General features: G+C 35.0%; 1 protein-coding gene across 1 annotated transcript in view; it reads right to left on the bottom strand.

Annotated features, from left to right (window-relative positions):
• The window catches only part of LOC108782429 (odorant receptor Or1), a 35,365-nt gene that overhangs the window by 13,196 nt on the left and 3,583 nt on the right, over positions 1–18,586 (bottom strand). Inside the window, exon 2 of the mRNA XM_018550708.1 lies at positions 11,942–12,322. Coding sequence (XP_018406210.1) covers positions 11,942–12,322 — 381 coding nt within the window. The remainder of the gene's footprint in view (positions 1–11,941; positions 12,323–18,586) is intronic.

Raw genomic sequence — 18,586 nt, 5'->3', positions numbered from 1 at the left:
GTGTGTGTGTGTGTGTGTGTGTGTCAATATTTAATAGACTTTATACGTAAAGCTGTCTGTTCTAGGGTTTCCCATTTACCGGAATGACATATATTGTATTATACGAAATTAGACTTTTGATCTAAATATCTCCGAAACTATAAGAGACCGCCGCCTAGTTGTTAAGGCAAAGTTACTCAGAATCATGACCTTGACAACATATGTCAAGGTCAAGGTCATCGAAGCTGGGTCCCCTATAGTGCATAATTACCAAAAAATTTTATAAAAAGAGAAAAGGATAAATTGGAACAAACTTGCAACCAGAATGTCGTTTATAAGATTCATTGTGACGATTGTAATGCAAGTTATGTGAGTCAAACGAAAAGACAATTAAAAACGAGAGTTAATGAACACATTTCAGATATTAATAGGAATAAGTCTCCTTCGGTTATTTCTAATTACATTAAAACGAAGCATAATTTTAAATGGAACAAAGTAGAAATACTAGATGTTGAGCCTGCATATAACAAAAGATTGATCTCTGAAATGGTGCACATAAAGAAACAGAAACAAGGAATTAATAAACAGAATGACATTTATTCTTTGCCAGAAATGTACTCAAACATGATACATGCTCTTTCTCCTTCCTAATATTTACCCTCTCATTCTTTCATACATCCTTTGTTACAGCTTGTTTTTGACATTTCGTTATCTGACTCGGTGAAGACTGGTTCAATATATCTGCAAATTCGCTCTTTTTAAAAAAATGTTATCGACAATTAAACTACGATTGCATTTTTTACTGTTCTGTGGACTTATTACAAAAAATCTGTTTCTTGCTACATTTTACTTTTTTGTGAACTTATTTAACAAGGTATACTATAGTTTTATATACAATACTAAGGTTTTATTTTATTTATTTCGTATTTAACTTAAGAAAAATTTTGTAGAATACCATACTTTATACAACTTGACATCTGAATTTTATTCTATTGACTATATGTACGAAAAACAAGATTATATACACCGCTTTTCTAGGATAACGATTTTTGTACTTTTGTGTTAATCTAATTTTAATTGTAACATTGAAAATGACTCGATCGAAGTCGAAACGTCTGTAGCTACATTATTTGAAATTAAATGTTTATTATTTATAATGTTTGTGATAAGGCTCAATATGTATTAAACAACTAATAAAAAGAGATAAGGGCAATGAGCCAATATTTCGTTAAAATTTTTTAAATTAATCTAATATATATTGCGAAGAATATCACGTAATTATAGCGTTCCGTCCCAACTTCCACTACTGGACTCATCAGTAAGGCATTATAGTGGAAGCCTTATACCTTAGACGCCTGTTTAAGTTATTAAATCGAGATTCTATATATACAGATATACGCGTATCAAAGCACTAGCAAAAATTATTGCGAATATCTATAGACCTCTGATGGTGGGTGACGTAGTAATATTCTTCGCAATATTTATTTTAAAGTAATATATGTAATTCCCCTCCCACCCCTCCCAACTTGTGCTTTGATACGCGTATATCTGTATAATATAGAATCTCGATTTAATTACTTAAACAGGCGTCTATGGTAGGCTTCCACTATAATGCCTTACTGATGAGTCTAGTAGTAGAAGTTGGGACGAAACGCTATAAATACGTAATATTCTTCGCGATATATATTAGATTAATTTAAAAGATTTTAACGAAATTATTGGTTCATTGCCCTTATATCTTTATATTAGTCGTTTAATGCATATTGAGCCTTATCACAAATATTTTAATTTACGCGGGCGAAAATAATAATAGATGGTCACAAATTCATAGCATTACTTCCATATCAAAAATAGAATTTCTTAGAGGACTTAAATCGATTTTTGACTCAACGTTTTTTTCTTTTGATAATATTATATATAGACAAAAATTTGGCATGCCAATGGATTCGCCCTTATCTCCGGTCATCGCAGATATTGTTTTACAAGACTTGGAACTTAAAGCACTAAATTTATTAAACATACAGATTCCATTTTATGTCAGATATGTCGATGATATTGCAATGGCAGCTCCTTCTAACAAAACTTCCGATATACTCTCAATTTTTAATTCCTTTCACACACGCGCGCGCGATTACAGTTTACATTGGAGATTGGAGGAGATTCTCTTAATTTTCTAGACATTACTATTTTTAAGAATAATTTGACGATTGAGTATGACTGGTTTCACAAAGCCTACGTATTCCGGTAGATATTTAAACTTCCTATCCCAACATCCCCTTTCCCAAAAAAAAGGCACGATTATGGGGTTAGTTGATAGAGCTTTCTTGTTATCGAATCCAAAATTTCATAAGAAAAATATTATTGCTGTTATTGAAACTTTACTTAATAATATCCGGTGGATTTGGTTTTTAATGTAGTCAATGAACGCCTAAAATCTCTCCTTAATAAGAAAACTTTGAGACAAACTGACCGGCCTATTTCTACTGCTGATGAACCTCCAAAATTTTGGTTCTCGTTTTCTTTTGTTGCAGGAGTCTCTTGTAGACTCAAACGCTTATTAAAAGATTTTAATGTTAATATGGCTTTTTTAGACTTAACAAGTTAAATTGTGTCATTAAAGCACAGTTTGGGCAGGATGTCGAAAAAGAATGTCGTATATAGAATACATTGTAAGGATTGTGACGCTACATACGTGGGACAGACTAAGCGCACATTAAATACTCGTATTAAGGAACATAAGAATGATATTAGAAAGACTAGCGGCAATTTCTCAGTAGTTACTAAACATAGAATTAAATTTGATCACGATTTTGACTAGAACAATGTAGAGATTGTAGACACTGAAAGATATTTATTTAAAAGACGAATAGCAGAAATGTTACATATCAATTTATAAAATCACAGCTTGAATTTACAATCAGACACTGAATTTTTGCACCATTCTTATGTTTCTATACTTAATGAACTTCGATAATTTTTATTTTAAATTTTTGATGTATTATGACTTCGATTTATCTTTGTTATCTCTGTGATCTGATTGGAAGAATTATATCGATTGTTGTATCATTGTTTATGCGCGTGCGCTTATAACTTTATTTATGACACTATTGGTTATTGTGTGTTTATCGAGGTTTACTGCGAGATAGATCGATATGTCCTTGCTCCTTACAGAATTTTCCTGTTTCAGTTATTTCATTTAAATCCTGACCACCACAATGTCATCTTCGGATTTTTATCTTTTGACCATTATTTTATATTATTTTGTTGTTTTTTTTGACTATTGTCAATGATTCTTTTGTTATAATTCGATCTTATTAACCATGGATTTGTGGGTGAGTGTTTTTTTTTCATTTTTGTCTTCAATCACAGTCTTTAATTTTCATTTTTACTTAGATTTTCGTCTAGTCGATTGCACATGACCTACCAACCATGTGGTATTGATTGTTGACGATGAGAGTGACCACTTTCCTACTTGTCCATGGCCTTATCATTGTTTTAATTTGCGAATTTACTACTGAGGATGGCTCGGATGCAAGCCGAAACGTTTAGTATAATAATGTATTTATTAATTTTAAATACTATTAAATATATCATTTTTTATTATAAGTTCGCAACACTAACAGCGATTTTACTCTCATTAGCCGTTTTATTCTTTTTATATGAAAATAATGCGTTTAAAATTACAAGTATATTAAGGGGACGTTATTTCAGATTATTAGAGTTGCGTTTCAAGACCGACGATTGTTCGGCGCGCAAGTTGGGGGGTGGGAGGGGAATTACATATATTACTTTAAATATTGCGAAGAATATTACTACGTCGACCCGCCATCAGAGGTCTATAGATATTCGCAATAATTCTTGCTAGTGCTTTGATACGCGTATATCTGTATATATAGAATCTCGATTTAATAACTTAAACAGGCGTCTAAGGTAGGCTTCCACTATAATGCCTTACTGATGAGTCCAATAGTGGAAATTGGGACGAAACGCTATAATTACGTGATATTCTTCGCAATATATATTAGATTAATTTAAAAGATTTTAACGAAATTATTGGCTCATTGCCCTTATCTCTTTTTATTATTTATGTTACATTGTTGGCTCTTTCCCCTCTTATTATTTATTTGTTCAACATTTAATGTTTTCGACAACTTTTTGAGCGTCTGACATGAATCTTTTTGAAGTAATGCCTTCAATTCTTTATCTTCAAATTTTTTCGGCTGGGCGCTCTTTGTCATTCACGCCAAAATAGTTGTTTTTTAATCTCCAAAACCAATCTCTGTAAGTTGTTTTTAAACCAATCTGTATAAAACAGAGCATGCTCTCCATAAGCCTCCATTAGCAAACGATGACTTTCAGCAGCAGATTTCTTGAGGTTAAAACAGAAAGTAACGCTTCCTGCAAATGCTCTTTTTTGGTACGAAACCCAACATTTTTAATGCGACAAAAAAATGTTTTGCATCCGATCAAATGTTGTATATTGATATACCGCCTATAACGGTCAAAGCTAGATCAAGGTGCTTATTATAATTATGCGTGAATTTTATATACTACATATGTAATCCCCCCATAACGCATAAATACTACAGTAGTAATATCACCAATTTTTACTTGATTAATTACGATTGAATATTGTTAAGAAAAATGCGATCTAACGTCAATTACGTTTTGTATGATATTCAGTCTGTTCAGTTTTTAATCGTTTTGCTTCCTCTCTATTTTGTTCATGGAGTCACGTGATACGTGCGCCCCCTTTCTTTACCTTCCGCGCTTCAGAACTACTGTCTCGCTCGAAAGCCTTTGTGCATACTTTGTAACGTCTGATTTCAAACTTATAACTTACTTGAGCAATCGTAATAAATCACTTTATATTGTATAATTAATCTGTGCTAGTTATTTACTCAAAATAGCCCAACAGGTTATGGGCCCAGCACGGTACTAGTGCAGAAGTAATTGGTGACTAGCTTGCTAAAGTTGATTTTGAGGTTACGATTCTGTAAGCGGTCTTTCTTTGTGTTGCATTGCAAGATGAACACGGAAGATTTTAAATTGCCAACGTTGACCAAGGAGACTTATCAGCGCTGGAAGTATGAAGCGCTTTCATGCCTGAAAAGTATTGGTGCGACAGGTCATGTCGATGACACAGTTAAGTGTCCAACAGGAGTTGGTAGTGAGAAAGATGCCGAGACATGGATGAAGTTAGACGGTAAGGCTCAACGAATACTTACATGTGCACTGTCTGATGACGACCATACAACAATTCGAGATTGTGATACTGCACGGAAAGTATGGCTCAAGATTATGTCAATCTATGAAGCGAAATCAAATGAGAATAAGTATTTACTCAATCAAGAATTTCATCGAATGAAGTACAAAGATGGTCAAAGCATTGCCAGTTATTGTGCTCAATTGGCCGTAATTCGTCAAAAGTTAAAGACAGCCGGCGAGGAACTCTCAGAATCAGGTATGGTTGCTAAATTAATCAATGATTTACCACCACGATTTGATAGTTTCAGGTCGAGTTATTATATACAAACAGCCACTGGCGTAACACTCACTTTTGATAAATTAAGAGAGTAACTAATGATAATTGAGGCAAATGTATCCAGTGTTACTACTGAAACAAATACAGGCGACGCTCTGGTAACGCAGGCTAAAAATCAGTCAAACAAGAATTCGAAGAAGAAAGAACAACGAACTTGTTTTCATTGTAAGAAAATTGGACACATCAAGCGTGATTGTCGAAAATTTAAGGCTGAGCAAGCGAAAGAACAAGAGAAATCCACAGCGTCAATAGCGTCTGGACAAGCATTTGTAATGGCAAACAGTTTGATTCAAAAATTGGCACAAGATAAATGGTACGCAGACTCAGGAGCAACACATCACATGACACATCGGCGTGATTGGATGTACAACTTCAAACCACTTCAGAAAGGACAATTTGGAGTTACAGTCGGAAACAATCAAATAATTTATGCTACTGGACAAGGAAGTGTCGACGTGATCGCAACAGTTGATGGTCGAAAGGTACAGAATAAGCTATGTAACGTTTTATTTGTACCTGACATAGGCAAAAATCTATTGAGTGTAGGCGTAGCAGCTGACAACGGTGTTGATGCTTTGTTGAGTAAAACAGGAATTAAGCTAGTTTCCAACAAAAATGTTATCGCCTACGGCATTCGTATATCGGATGGTCTCTATTCAATGGATTTTGAGACGATTATTAACGCATCAGCAAATGTAGCTGTAGAAGCAGTCAATGAACAGGTATGGCATGAAAGATTTGGTCATGTCAACTACAAGATAATTCGACAAATGGCTAATGGTTCGGCTGTAGATGGTATGCAAGTGATTGACAAGTCTACAAGTAAAGTCGATAAATTCTGTGAGGCATGCATTTTTGGCAAGCAATGTCGAAAACCTTTCAACGACTCAAATACTCGATCTGGTGAACCAGGTGAACTCTTACATTTTGATATATGTGGTCCGATGTCGACTGAGTCATTTGGCAAAGCCAGATTCATGGCACTTTTTGTTGATGATTGTACAGGCATGGTTTTTGTGTACACAATAAAATCAAAAGCCGAAATTGTTGATTGTATGCGAGATGTTATTGCTGAAGTCAATGCAGCTGGACATAAAATTAGGCGTGTACGTTCAGACAACGCAAAAGAATTCATTGGAAATGATATGAAAAAGATACTAAGAGAACATTCTATTGTACACGAACTCTCAACTCCGTACTGTCCCGAACAAAACGGTCGTGCAGAACGCCAGAACAGGACTATTGTTGAAATGGCTAGAACAATGATGGCTGGAGCTGAACTTCCTCAAGGATTATGGGGTGAAGCCGTTCACACAGCTGCACATCTGAGAAATCTAATTCCACTGGAGAGACTGGATGGAAGAACTCCTTCTGAATTGTGGAATGGTAAAAAGCCAAATGTTTCATATTTGCGTATCATCGGAAGCAAAGCATACACCTTGATCAACGAAAAACAAGGAAAATTTGAGAAAAAGAGTCAAGAGATGGTGCTGGTCGGCTATGCATCAAAACAAAAGGCATATCGTGTTTGGCAGCGTGGAACTCAGAAAGTTATTGTAAGTCGAGATGTAAAAATAGTTGAATCTAAAACCAAGCAACAAGCTGTTATAGTTGAAACAACAAATGACATTCATGAAGATAACATCACAAGTGTCGGAACTTCAGATAACGACTCACAAAGTGATATTGGAAATCAATCTGACACGTACTTAACAGCAAGTGATGACTCTAATGAAGATGGCAACAGTATTGCAAAACGGACGCGCAACAAGTCAAAGGAAAACAAATTTAATGAATGCATTGCAAACCGTACACGGAGTCATGTCTCTTCTAACATAACAATTGCTGCAAAAGCCTTCTTAGCAAATGTTGTAATTCCAAATACAGTTGCTGAAGCTAAATCAGGACCCCACAAAGATCAGTGGGAGTCAGCCATGAAGATGGAATATGATTCGTTAATCCAAAACAATACCTGGACTCTGGTCAAACCACCTGAAGGTCGAAAACTAATAAAGAACAAGTGGGTCTTTCGATTAAAAACGAAACCGGATGGTTCTATCGATCGATTCAAGGCACGCTTGGTAGCCAAAGGATGTTCGCAAAAAGCTGGAGTAGACTACTCAGAAACGTTTTCGCCTGTTGCAAGATTCGACTCTATTCGTACACTATTATCAATTGCAACTGCCAAGGATTATGAAGTCTATCAACTGGATGTTAAAACAGCCTTCTTATATGGAGACCTCGATGAAACCGTTTATATGGAGCAACCAGAAGGACTGGATGATGGATCAGGAAAAATATGTAAATTAAATAAAAGTCTGTATGGACTCAAACAAGCTCCTAGACAATGGCACTCAAAAATCGACGAATTCGTCCGACGGTTTGGCTTGAAACCATCACATGCGGATCCATGTGTATATACTGGTGATGAACTATTTATGGCATTATATGTTGATGATGGCTTGGTAACAGGCTGTTCGAAATCAAAAATTGAAGAATTGCTAAATGCATTGCGACACAACTTTGAAATTAACTGCTCAAATGCAGTATGCTATCTTGGCATTGAAATTTTGCATGATCGCAAATTGAAGAAACTTAAGTTATCACAAGCAGCTTACACAAAACAAATACTTGAAAAATTCAAGATGTTAGACTGTAATGGAATTAAGATTCCTATTGATCCGAACGTCAAATTAAAACGCAACTTGAACGAAGATGGAAATCCAGGCACAATTGCTGACGTTCCATATCGACAATTAATTGGCTCTCTTATGTATCTCTCAATCGGAACGAGACCCGATATTTCATATGCTGTAAACTTATTAAGCAGGTTTCTTGAAACACCATCAAACGAACATTGGACAGCAGCGAAACAAATACTAAGATATTTGAAGTCAACATTAAATCTGGGGATAGTATATGATGGAACTGATGTCAACTCTAATCAACTGACAGCATATTCAGATGCAGACTATGCTTCATGCCCAGACACTCGTAAAAGTACTAGTAGAGTTGTACTTATATTAAACAATGGACCTGTAGCTTGGTCTTCCAGGAAACAAAGTATAGTAGCGACTTCCACAACAGATGCAGAATACGTATCAGCCCATGATGCAGCCAAGGATGTCTCGTGGTTTCGACAATTACTCAAGGACATTGGAATTGAACAACATAATCCAACTACACTGCATTGTGACAATGCGGCAGCTGAAAAATTGATTCAGAATCCTATTTTTTATAAAAGATCAAAGCATATAGACGTTAAATTTCATTATGTACGCGATCTGTTTATAAGAGGACTAATAGATGTAAAACATGTATCATCTAAAATGCAACTTGCTGATATTTTGACAAAGCCTTTGTCACGCGAGATTTTGAATTTAATCGGAATCAGTTAAATTTAGTATAATACTATTGATAATTAGCTCGAGTGGGAGTGTTAAGAAAAATGCGATCTAACGTCAATTACGTTTTGTATGATATTCAGTCTGTTCAGTTTTGTTAATCGTTTTGCTTCCTCTCTATTTTGTTCATGGAGTTACGTGATACGTGCGCCCCCTTTCTTTACCTTCCAAGCTTCAGAACTACTCTCTCGCTCGAAAGCCTTTGTGCATAATTTGTAACGTCTGATTTCAAACTTATAACTTACTTGAGCAATCGTAATAAATCACTTTATATTGTATAATTAATCTGTGCTAGTTATTTACTCAAAATAGCCCAACAAATATGAAGATGATAAATTAAAATTCCGTAAATAGTTAGATCTTAAATTTAATCTTTTATATTACGAAAAATTTTCATATTCAATCGTAATTAATCAAGTAAAAATTGGTGATATTACTACTGTAGTATTTATGCGTTATGTCTGAATGTTATCAGCGCGCAATTATGGGGGGACTACATAATATGTAGTATATAAAATTCACGCATAATTATAATAAGCACCTTGATTTAGCTTTGACCGTTATAGGCGGTATATTCTTTCCTTGTTTGTTTGACAATATACGGTCGTTACAAAATCATTTAATATTGTTATATAATATGGTTATTATTAGAGCTTACTGATAGTACTTTCATATACATAAGCAGTCACTTTCGGCCATATTGATACTGACCTCTCTCGGTCAACAACGAGAATTAATTCAATTACCTAATATATAATTGAATTACTTTGAAAATGTGTCAAATATATTTTGAGCTTGTAACAATTATTTATTAAATAAATATCAAAAGCCAATGCGAGCCAGCATAGGTTAATCGTGTGTAAAATCTATTTATTTGAAAAAAAAGTCAACTACAAATCCTTTGTTCGGATTCTCTTTAGTGCGTGAATAACAATGAAATTATATAAAAGTGAATATATATGTATTCAGTTCAACAATAAAAAGAAAATCTTCTTTCGGACTCTCTTGATTCAAAAAACAAATAAATTCCTAATAATCCAGGGCAAGTGAGAGTTCAAACGTGGTTGTTGGTACGTAGGTATAAAGTGAAGCGGAATTGTTAGAAAATCCTTTATTCAACAATATTCTTCCATCAACGTTTAGGACGTTTCGACTTCAATTTGAGTCATCTTCAGCAATCATTTAACAATCTCTTTATTGTATATTGTGTAAGTAAGTCACAACAAATTAGATTGTTAAATGATTGCTGAAGATGACTCAAATTGAAGTTGAAACGTCTTAAACGTCGATGGAAGAATATTGTTGAATAAAGGATTTTCTAACAACTCTGCTTCACTTTATACCTACGTACCAACAACCACGTTTGAACTCTCACTTGTCCTCGATTATTAGGAATTTATTTGTTTTTTGTATTCAGTTCTTTAAAGTGTTGTTAAATATATTTTGTATACAATTGAACAAGGAATTTAACCATATTTTTTTCAAACTTTCATAAATAATAGTTTTTGGTAATAAAATATTATTAACATTTACATTGTTAATAACAATAAAAGTTATTAACGTTTTAAACACATTCACATAATATTATAAAAGCACTTAATTTCCCCTTTAAAATCGTCTTTGGCTCATTATTTTACGATAATTCAAATCGGAGATATTTAACTTCAAAGTAAAGCGAATGCTCAGTTCTATACAAACTTCTATGTAAAAAAACTTCAATGAAAACATTTTTTAAGCTCACACATTATTTAAATGGTGTATATTTACCTAATATAACAAACGTATCAAGCAGTTTAAAAGATGTGAGGTAAATTCTTATCCGATTTTCTCAGGAATTGTTCATATACAAATTACGAGGTGTGTACAAAAAGTTCATGCTCTGAATTTTATTCTGCCGATGTGGCGCTGTAAGCTTGTACAGTGGTGCAACCTCTCGGGGGAAGCGTCACGTGTCCTTAGTATAAAAGTTAAGGTAAAACTTCCCCTTTACTTCATCAGCCTTAAATGACTTCCGAATGACCTTGACCTTGACCCTCAAGAAGGTCATTGACCGTTCCCGTCGCTCGTTATTCGTTAAAAAGTTATTAACAAAAAAAGTTTTAAAAATAACGTACAATTTCTGCTATACATATATGATGTTAAGCACTATTCTACACCTCCTCCCCCTGTTTAGAAATGTTAAACTTTCCACGCGAAGCAACTCTCACCCCCTTCCCCCCTGCGGGGGGCTCCACTACTGTTAAAAATAACCTAATCCAATTGTTTGTGAGATAGCTTTCGCTTCGCATGGAAAGTCGAAACCTACGTGCACAACAGTACAGAAATTGTGCGCCTCTTGCAGGGGGGAGGGGGGTGAGAGTTGCTTCACGTGGAAAGTCAAGTTAGACAAAGGACTGTTACAATTCAAATAACGATATGTTTCCTTCCCACAATATTATTATTTTCAAATTCCTAACACGAATGTACATATGTCAACTTAAATGAAGCAAAACTCGTGCTGTATTACTGAAATATGTACCATGTGTTCGAAAATGTTCGATGTACATGACCCGAATTGTGAGCGGAGAACTCATGGATTCTGCATCAGGACAATGCACCTTCGTACGCCGTGTTCATTACGCGCGAGTTTTTGGCCAAAAGTAATATTGCTACCATGGACCACCCTCCCTATTCACCTGATGTAGCACCCTGTGACTTCAATCTGTTCCCTAAAGTAAAAAATATCATGCAAGGTGAATATTTTGTGGATGTTGATACCATAAAACGAGAAACGACAAAGCTCCTAAAGAGACTGATAAAGGAAGACATACAGCACTGCTTTTAGGAATAGAAGAAGCGTTGAACCAAATGCATTCTGTCAAGGGAAGAGTACTTCGAGGGTGACCACATCCCCGTTACAGAATAATTTAATTTAGATTTTTGGTAAACCGAGTGCACGGACTTTTTGTACACACCTCGTATATACTTACAACGTAAGCATATATGCATAGACACGAATTCTTACGTGACTTACTTGTAAATACTGAGATGATGACGTATGCATTCCGATAGTTCTGTTTTGTCTTCATTTAATAAAGAGCTTGCGCGTCCTAGATATTTGACTGTTTTATTAATTATTAATTTATGTAGGCGATTTTCGAATATTTCAAACTGAGCACACGTTTGCAAAATCAATCCGAAGACTAACGTTTCCGTGCCAACATTTATCAGAGTGGCAAAAATTAAAGTTATAATCTGATGAGTGGATATAATCCAAAACATCACAGATACATTATAATTACATGGCAGCCATATTCGATAAGGTAGATGACCTTGCATAACGTTTAATACTGATCCTATCGTAGTACCTGTAACGGAACTTGTTGCTAAAAGTGAATATTTTATCGAGCATGATCTGCAAACATAGAATCAATATGAAATTTTATATAAACTTTTATTATTATTTATACTTTTAAAATAATTTAATTTATAATCATAAAATTTATATTAAGTCTACCACTTAATTTTCGGCCCCTATATTAATCGACTACAGAACTTATTTATTTGAATCTTTTTCTTTACAGATAATCATTTTGAAGTGTCATCCTTAAGCTTTAAAATAAAGTATAATAAGTGTCGGGGTGCTGCAAATATAACCTCAAAAAATAGTAGTAATGACTATTTTGTTCGAAAAGTAGCATTTGAAGCATTGTCTTTTTTTCGCATTTGCTCAAGAAAAATGCTGAAGCTTAAGAAATGATTTGCTCAGCTTTAAGCGGACACTCTGTGTCGTTCGATACACATAAAAAGTAGTTCTAAAGATTTCGTGATGGCAATTTCAATTTTTTTCATCATAGAATTCATTGACTCAAAACAATTACCTTTTTTCCGAAGTGGAATCCGACAGTTATCTAATGAAAATGTGTGGAAAATGAAGAGGATTGCTTTGACTAGGTTAATATTCGTTCATTTATAATTTTACATCATAACTTGGTAAAAAAAATCGAGAATTAAGTTGGAGACTTAATAATTACTGTATATATGTATATATATTATTAGGTGTATACATATAAGTTTTAAAGCATTTTTAACAAAATTTAATATTTATTTATTTAGAAACGAAAACACATTTAATTATCAAAATAATCCCCGTCATTATCTATGACCTTTAGCCATCTTTCGGACAGCTTTCCAGAAGCGAAAAAAGTTTCGTCTTTCGATACAATAAAATTATTCACCCATTTTCACACTTCTTCAAATGCTCGAAAGTGTACACCGGACAAGGTATTTTGCATTGACCGGAATAAATGATAATCTGAAGAGACTATGTCTGAGCTATACGCCGGGTGCGATAGAATTTCCCAATTAAGCGCTAGCAACGTTTCCTTTACAGATTTATCAACATAAGGCTTATCGTTTTCATGAAGCAATTTTACGGGACGTTTTCCTTTGCCAGGAAATGGACGATTTCGTTTGATGTCTTGATTTAAATGAATCAAATGTTGACTGTAGCGATCACTGTTAACCGTTTCATTCGGGTAGAGCAGCTCAAAACATAGCACACCCTTCATATCTCACCAGATACATAGCATAACTTTGCTGCTGTGAATGTTGCGTTTTGATGTTGATGTAGTGGGTTGTTTTGGATCCAAATAATGTTTTTTGTTTTTAGGATTATCGTAAAAAATCCACTTTTCATCATTAGTCACGATTTTCCACAAGAAAGATTTTCTATGCTCTTTATTGTACAGATTCAAACACTTCTCAAGACGATCATTTTTTTACATGCGGCGCCCATTTTCCTTCCTTCAGAATTTTTCCCATCTGCCGTAAACAAATTGATACATCTTATTGAGTTACTCTAAGTTGCTGTGCAAGTTCTCTTTGTGTTTGACATGAGTTTTGATTGAGTAATGCTTGCAATTGATTGTCTGTAACCTTCTGAGGAGCACCACTACATTCTTTAACGTCAAAATCATCCTCTTTAAATCGCCTAAACTAAAACTCATACATACTTTTGGGTACAACATTGTCTCCAAGAACAGAATAAATAATTGATTCATATGCTTTAGCAACGCTTTTTCCTTGATGAAATTCGTATCGAACGTAGTGTCGAATAGATTGCTTGTGGCTCATAATTTAAAAACCATTTAATTGTGAAGTTAAGTTTCCAATTGTGTGAAAAAAAAGTCAATTTTTTTTTTAATAGTACATATTAAGCGCCATCACGTATCAAAAGAGCGCAAAAATATTTGAATTCTGAGTTTGAATTATGGGTTACACAAAAAACGCTTTAAAACTTATTTGTACACTCAATATATTAATTATTTTATACATGTATTGTGCAAATTATTACGTTAATTTAAAATGGTTTATGATAATGGTTGCTTTCCATTTACACACAAGTGAAACTGAGTCTGAAGTGAGCTGAGTATAAAATACTCAGATTAATGACGTCACTACTTGCTTACTTTGGTTGCCTAGCAACGCGATCGTCGTTGTTTGACAGATTTGACTGAGACTACTAAGAGCTGTCTTCGCGCGCGGACATGAGACGTGATCTCTCTCACTAGATTATATATCGTTTCTCATTGTGTTCCTTTTTGTGTTGTTACAATAAACGTGTTCTTGTTCCTTCTTTAACTGCGAGTTCTCCTTATTTCCGCAAACACGCGCGAGTGATACGTCGTACGTGTCGGCGAGGCGTAACAATATATGTATGTTAATCTCACAAAGTGGCGCTTTTACTAGGAGCGCGTGAATACAGATAATGTAGGTAATACAGATTTCTTACAACACCCTCACTTATTAAATATTAGAAATTATATTGATGAGGAAATTGAGTAATACTGAATTGTGAGTACACAAAAAAAACAACATAAAATGTTTTGTAAAAAAAAATCCCCGCAATGCAATTCAGTTTAAAAAATGTTAAGGAACAATATTGTTAAGTAATGTGAATTCATGTATTTAGAGTGCGATACGAGTGTGCGACTATGCGTAGTAATATAAGTGTATGCGGATAGAGAGCGACACTTGTAATGCGAGGAGAGGGCGATTGCTGCGAGAGCAAGATAACACAGAAGGAAGATATCAGAACTCGGAAGGATAACGTATAAAGCTAACGTATAAAGCAGCTCGTAGCGTGTATCGGTTTAAAACTGAAAAGTAATGTGTAATTGTTTAATAATAATAAAATAGAACAAATTGAAAAGAACTCTAGTAGAAAGAAGAAGGACTATAATTTCGGATCCCGATCCCAGTAATTTTAACAAATATAACATTTCTAATCTTTTATAAACTAAGACCTGCTCTACGCGCGCAAGAAGTATGTTTCGGATCATGAACTGCCTTCGTCAAACTATCTGCGGTCATCTCTTCGCTTGGGATGTATTTTAATTCGATGACTTTATTTGAAACCTTCTCACGAATGTAGTGATGTCGCACGTCTATGTGTTTGATCTCGTGTTTTGCGCCAAATATAACAAGCTTCCAACAGCCTGATACGGTACATTTTTGAGCTCTCGCTTCTCCTCTTTACTGACTGCGGACATCTCGATAGATAATCTCTAGTTTGAATCGCTTGGAGTTGCAGCTCGTTTGCAGACAGCCATGTTAAATTTCTCAAGAATTCTCTTTATATATTCTGTTTGATCCAAATATATTCCATCAGATTCATAAGTGATTCGGAGTCCAACGCAGCTGCTGGCAATACCCATATCCTTCAACTTGAATACTGCACAAAGAAATTTCTTCAATTGATCTTTGATTTTTGCATCAGACCAAAAAATCAAAATATCATCTACGTAGATCGCCAATATTAGCGTTGCATCTTGGTTGTAGTAAATACATAAATCCGCTCTCGTGATTGAATGAGTCCAAAATCCTTAAGTTTTTTGCCAAGTTTCTTGTTCCATTCACGACTGCTCTGCTTTAAATCATAGATCGTTTTATTAAGTCGACATACTTTGCCTTCTTCGTGATTGAATCCCTCTGGTGGTTCCATGTAGATTTCTTCGGACAAATCTCCTAGAAGAAAGGCAGTAATCGCGTCCATTTGATCTATTTTTAATCCGCGCTTGGCAGCAAGTGCTATCAAATATCGAATCGATAAATATTTCGCCACAGGCAAGTACGTTTCATTGTAATCAGTGCCATATCTTTGCGAGCACCCTTTTGCAATAAGTCTGGCCTTGTGTCGCACTATCTCTCCATCTCCATTGCGTTTGGTTTTAAAAATCCATTTGCATTTGATAGCCTTTTTATTAGGAGGTAAATTTACGAGTTTCCAAGTACAATTGTCTTGAATCGAATTTAGCTCTTCATTAATAGCCACTCTCCATTTTGAGTTATGACTTCGGTCTAGCGCTTCCTTCAGTGTTAAAGGGTCATCTTCTTCATTACCCATCGCTAGATACGTAATGTAATCATCGATAATAATATTATACGATATGTCATATGAATCAGTTCTGTAGTCTTTGATTTTGTAATATTTATAAGCAGCGTTGTATCAACATGTATATAGAATTGTATTTACATAGAAACTATGTGAACATAGTTCTATATAATATTATTAAGATCTAATAAGATGCTATAAGCATCAAATATCGTTAAATTGCGTGTCAATTTAACTAGTGATATTACTACGATAGTTATTTAGAGTTGCGTTTGTAAAAGACTGAAAATATTTCGGCGCGCGATTAAAGAAGACTACATACGTGGTAAATAAATTCACACATTATTGTAGCAACCTAAATCTTGCTTGACCATCATTTGGCCTTTATTCAATTTATTGTTTGTAATCATCGAAGTTTCTAGGCTTCGGAACACGAGACGATCTTCTTAATCCCTGTGGAGGTGTTAAAGTTTTATCAAGCTCGTCACTTGATATTCCTTCGTTGACAGATGCGAATGAGTCCTCTTCCGAGTTACTATCTTGCTCTCTCTCTGACTGAATATCTTCTGTTGTGGACGCATCATCTCTGAATCAGCATTTTCCTCAACGTTCATGGTCGTTGAAATCGCTTGTTGTTTTTCAAGAAATTTGACATCTCTACTGATAACAAGCTTTTTTGTGTTGGAATCAATACAGCGATAACCTTTAGTACCATAACTATACCCGACAAATATTAATTTGGTTGATTTGGAGTCCCATTTTAACCGCTTTTATTTTGGAACATGAACCATTACTTCGGAACCGAATATCCTAAGATTACTTACATCCGTCTTATTTCCGGTCCGCATTTGTTCTGGCGTCTTACCATCTAGTATCGAGTTGACACATCTGTTGACCACATATGCCGCCATATTGATGGCTTCGGCCCAATAGCTTTTATCTAGCTTAGCATCGAAAAGCATACATTTAGCTCTCTCTATTAGCGTACGGTTCATACGCTCTGCAATTCCATTTTGCTGAGGAGTGTATGTGTTCGACGTTTGGTGATGTACGCCTTCATTTCTGCAGAATTTTTCAAAATCCTTGCTGCAATATTCAGTCCCATCATCTGTCCTGATTGCTTTTAGTTTTCTCTCGGTTTGGATCTCAACAAGCTTCTTGAATTCTTTGAATCGCTTCAGTACTTCAGATTTTGGCCTTAAAAAATAAACAAAAACTTTTCGTGAAAAATCGTCTATAAACGTTAAAAGATACCTGGCTCCTCCAATCGAAGCATTTTCCATCGTTCCACAGATATCTGAATGAATTAGATCCAAGGTATGCTTTGCCCTTTTTCCAGAAGCCTTAAATGGAAGTCTAACATGTTTGCCTTGTATACAAATTTCGCATCGCATAACCTCTTCAATGCTATCAGTAAAATTTACTCCATCTACTGCGCCATCACGCATTTTGCACAAATCACCATGGTTGTGACGCATTTTGCACAAGTGACATGGGCTAGTCGACGATGCCAAGTTATCGCGCTGTCGCCGGTGATAGATAGCATACACGGTGAAATGATACTTGAAAGATGATATACTCCACCAGATGGTTTTACCTTGACTAGACAATTTCCATTTTTGCCAAAAATAGAGCATCAAATACTATGGTATTTCCATTTTTTACCATTTGATTGACTGAAAGTATGTTTGTCGACAATTCCGGAACATGTAGAACATCCTTTACGTTGACATCCTCGTTCACCCTGAGAACAACTTTCCCAGATCCTGAGACAGCCATTTTATGATTATTGGCAATAACAATTTCTGTCACTGATGTAGATTTCAATTCACTTAACCAATTTGAGTTAGACGTCATATACTGTGACGCGCCGCTATCTATATACCAACTATTTCGATTTTGCGTTGCTTTATTTTCGACATTAGAAGTAGGCTGTAGGATTTAAGTCTCTTTACGCCTGAGTGTCTACAATGACTTACAGCCGACAATAACGAAAGAGCGTTATCCTTTATATCCATAATTATGGATTGGCAAGAAATTGGATTTGTTACATTATTTATGATGTTATGGAATTAGCTCCTAATATTGCAATTGCGCATTATTCAGACGAAGAGGTCTATTATTGGTCGAAGATGGTGGGCACGACCTGTGAACAGGCGCAAACATATAGGTTTCAACCTTAACCTATTTCGCGCGAGTTGATGATAACTGATCACGAAGAATTTTTCCGGTATATTCGGATGTGGCCAGAGCAATTTGAATTTTTGCTCAATTTGGTGTATC

Source organism: Cyphomyrmex costatus, unplaced genomic scaffold (genome assembly GCF_001594065.2).
Source record: "Cyphomyrmex costatus isolate MS0001 unplaced genomic scaffold, Ccosl1.0 scaffold127, whole genome shotgun sequence".
Classification (NCBI taxonomy): Eukaryota; Metazoa; Arthropoda; class Insecta; order Hymenoptera; family Formicidae; genus Cyphomyrmex; species Cyphomyrmex costatus.
Note: the sequence above shows the minus strand (reverse complement) of the source record. Positions and strands in the feature narration are given on the sequence as shown.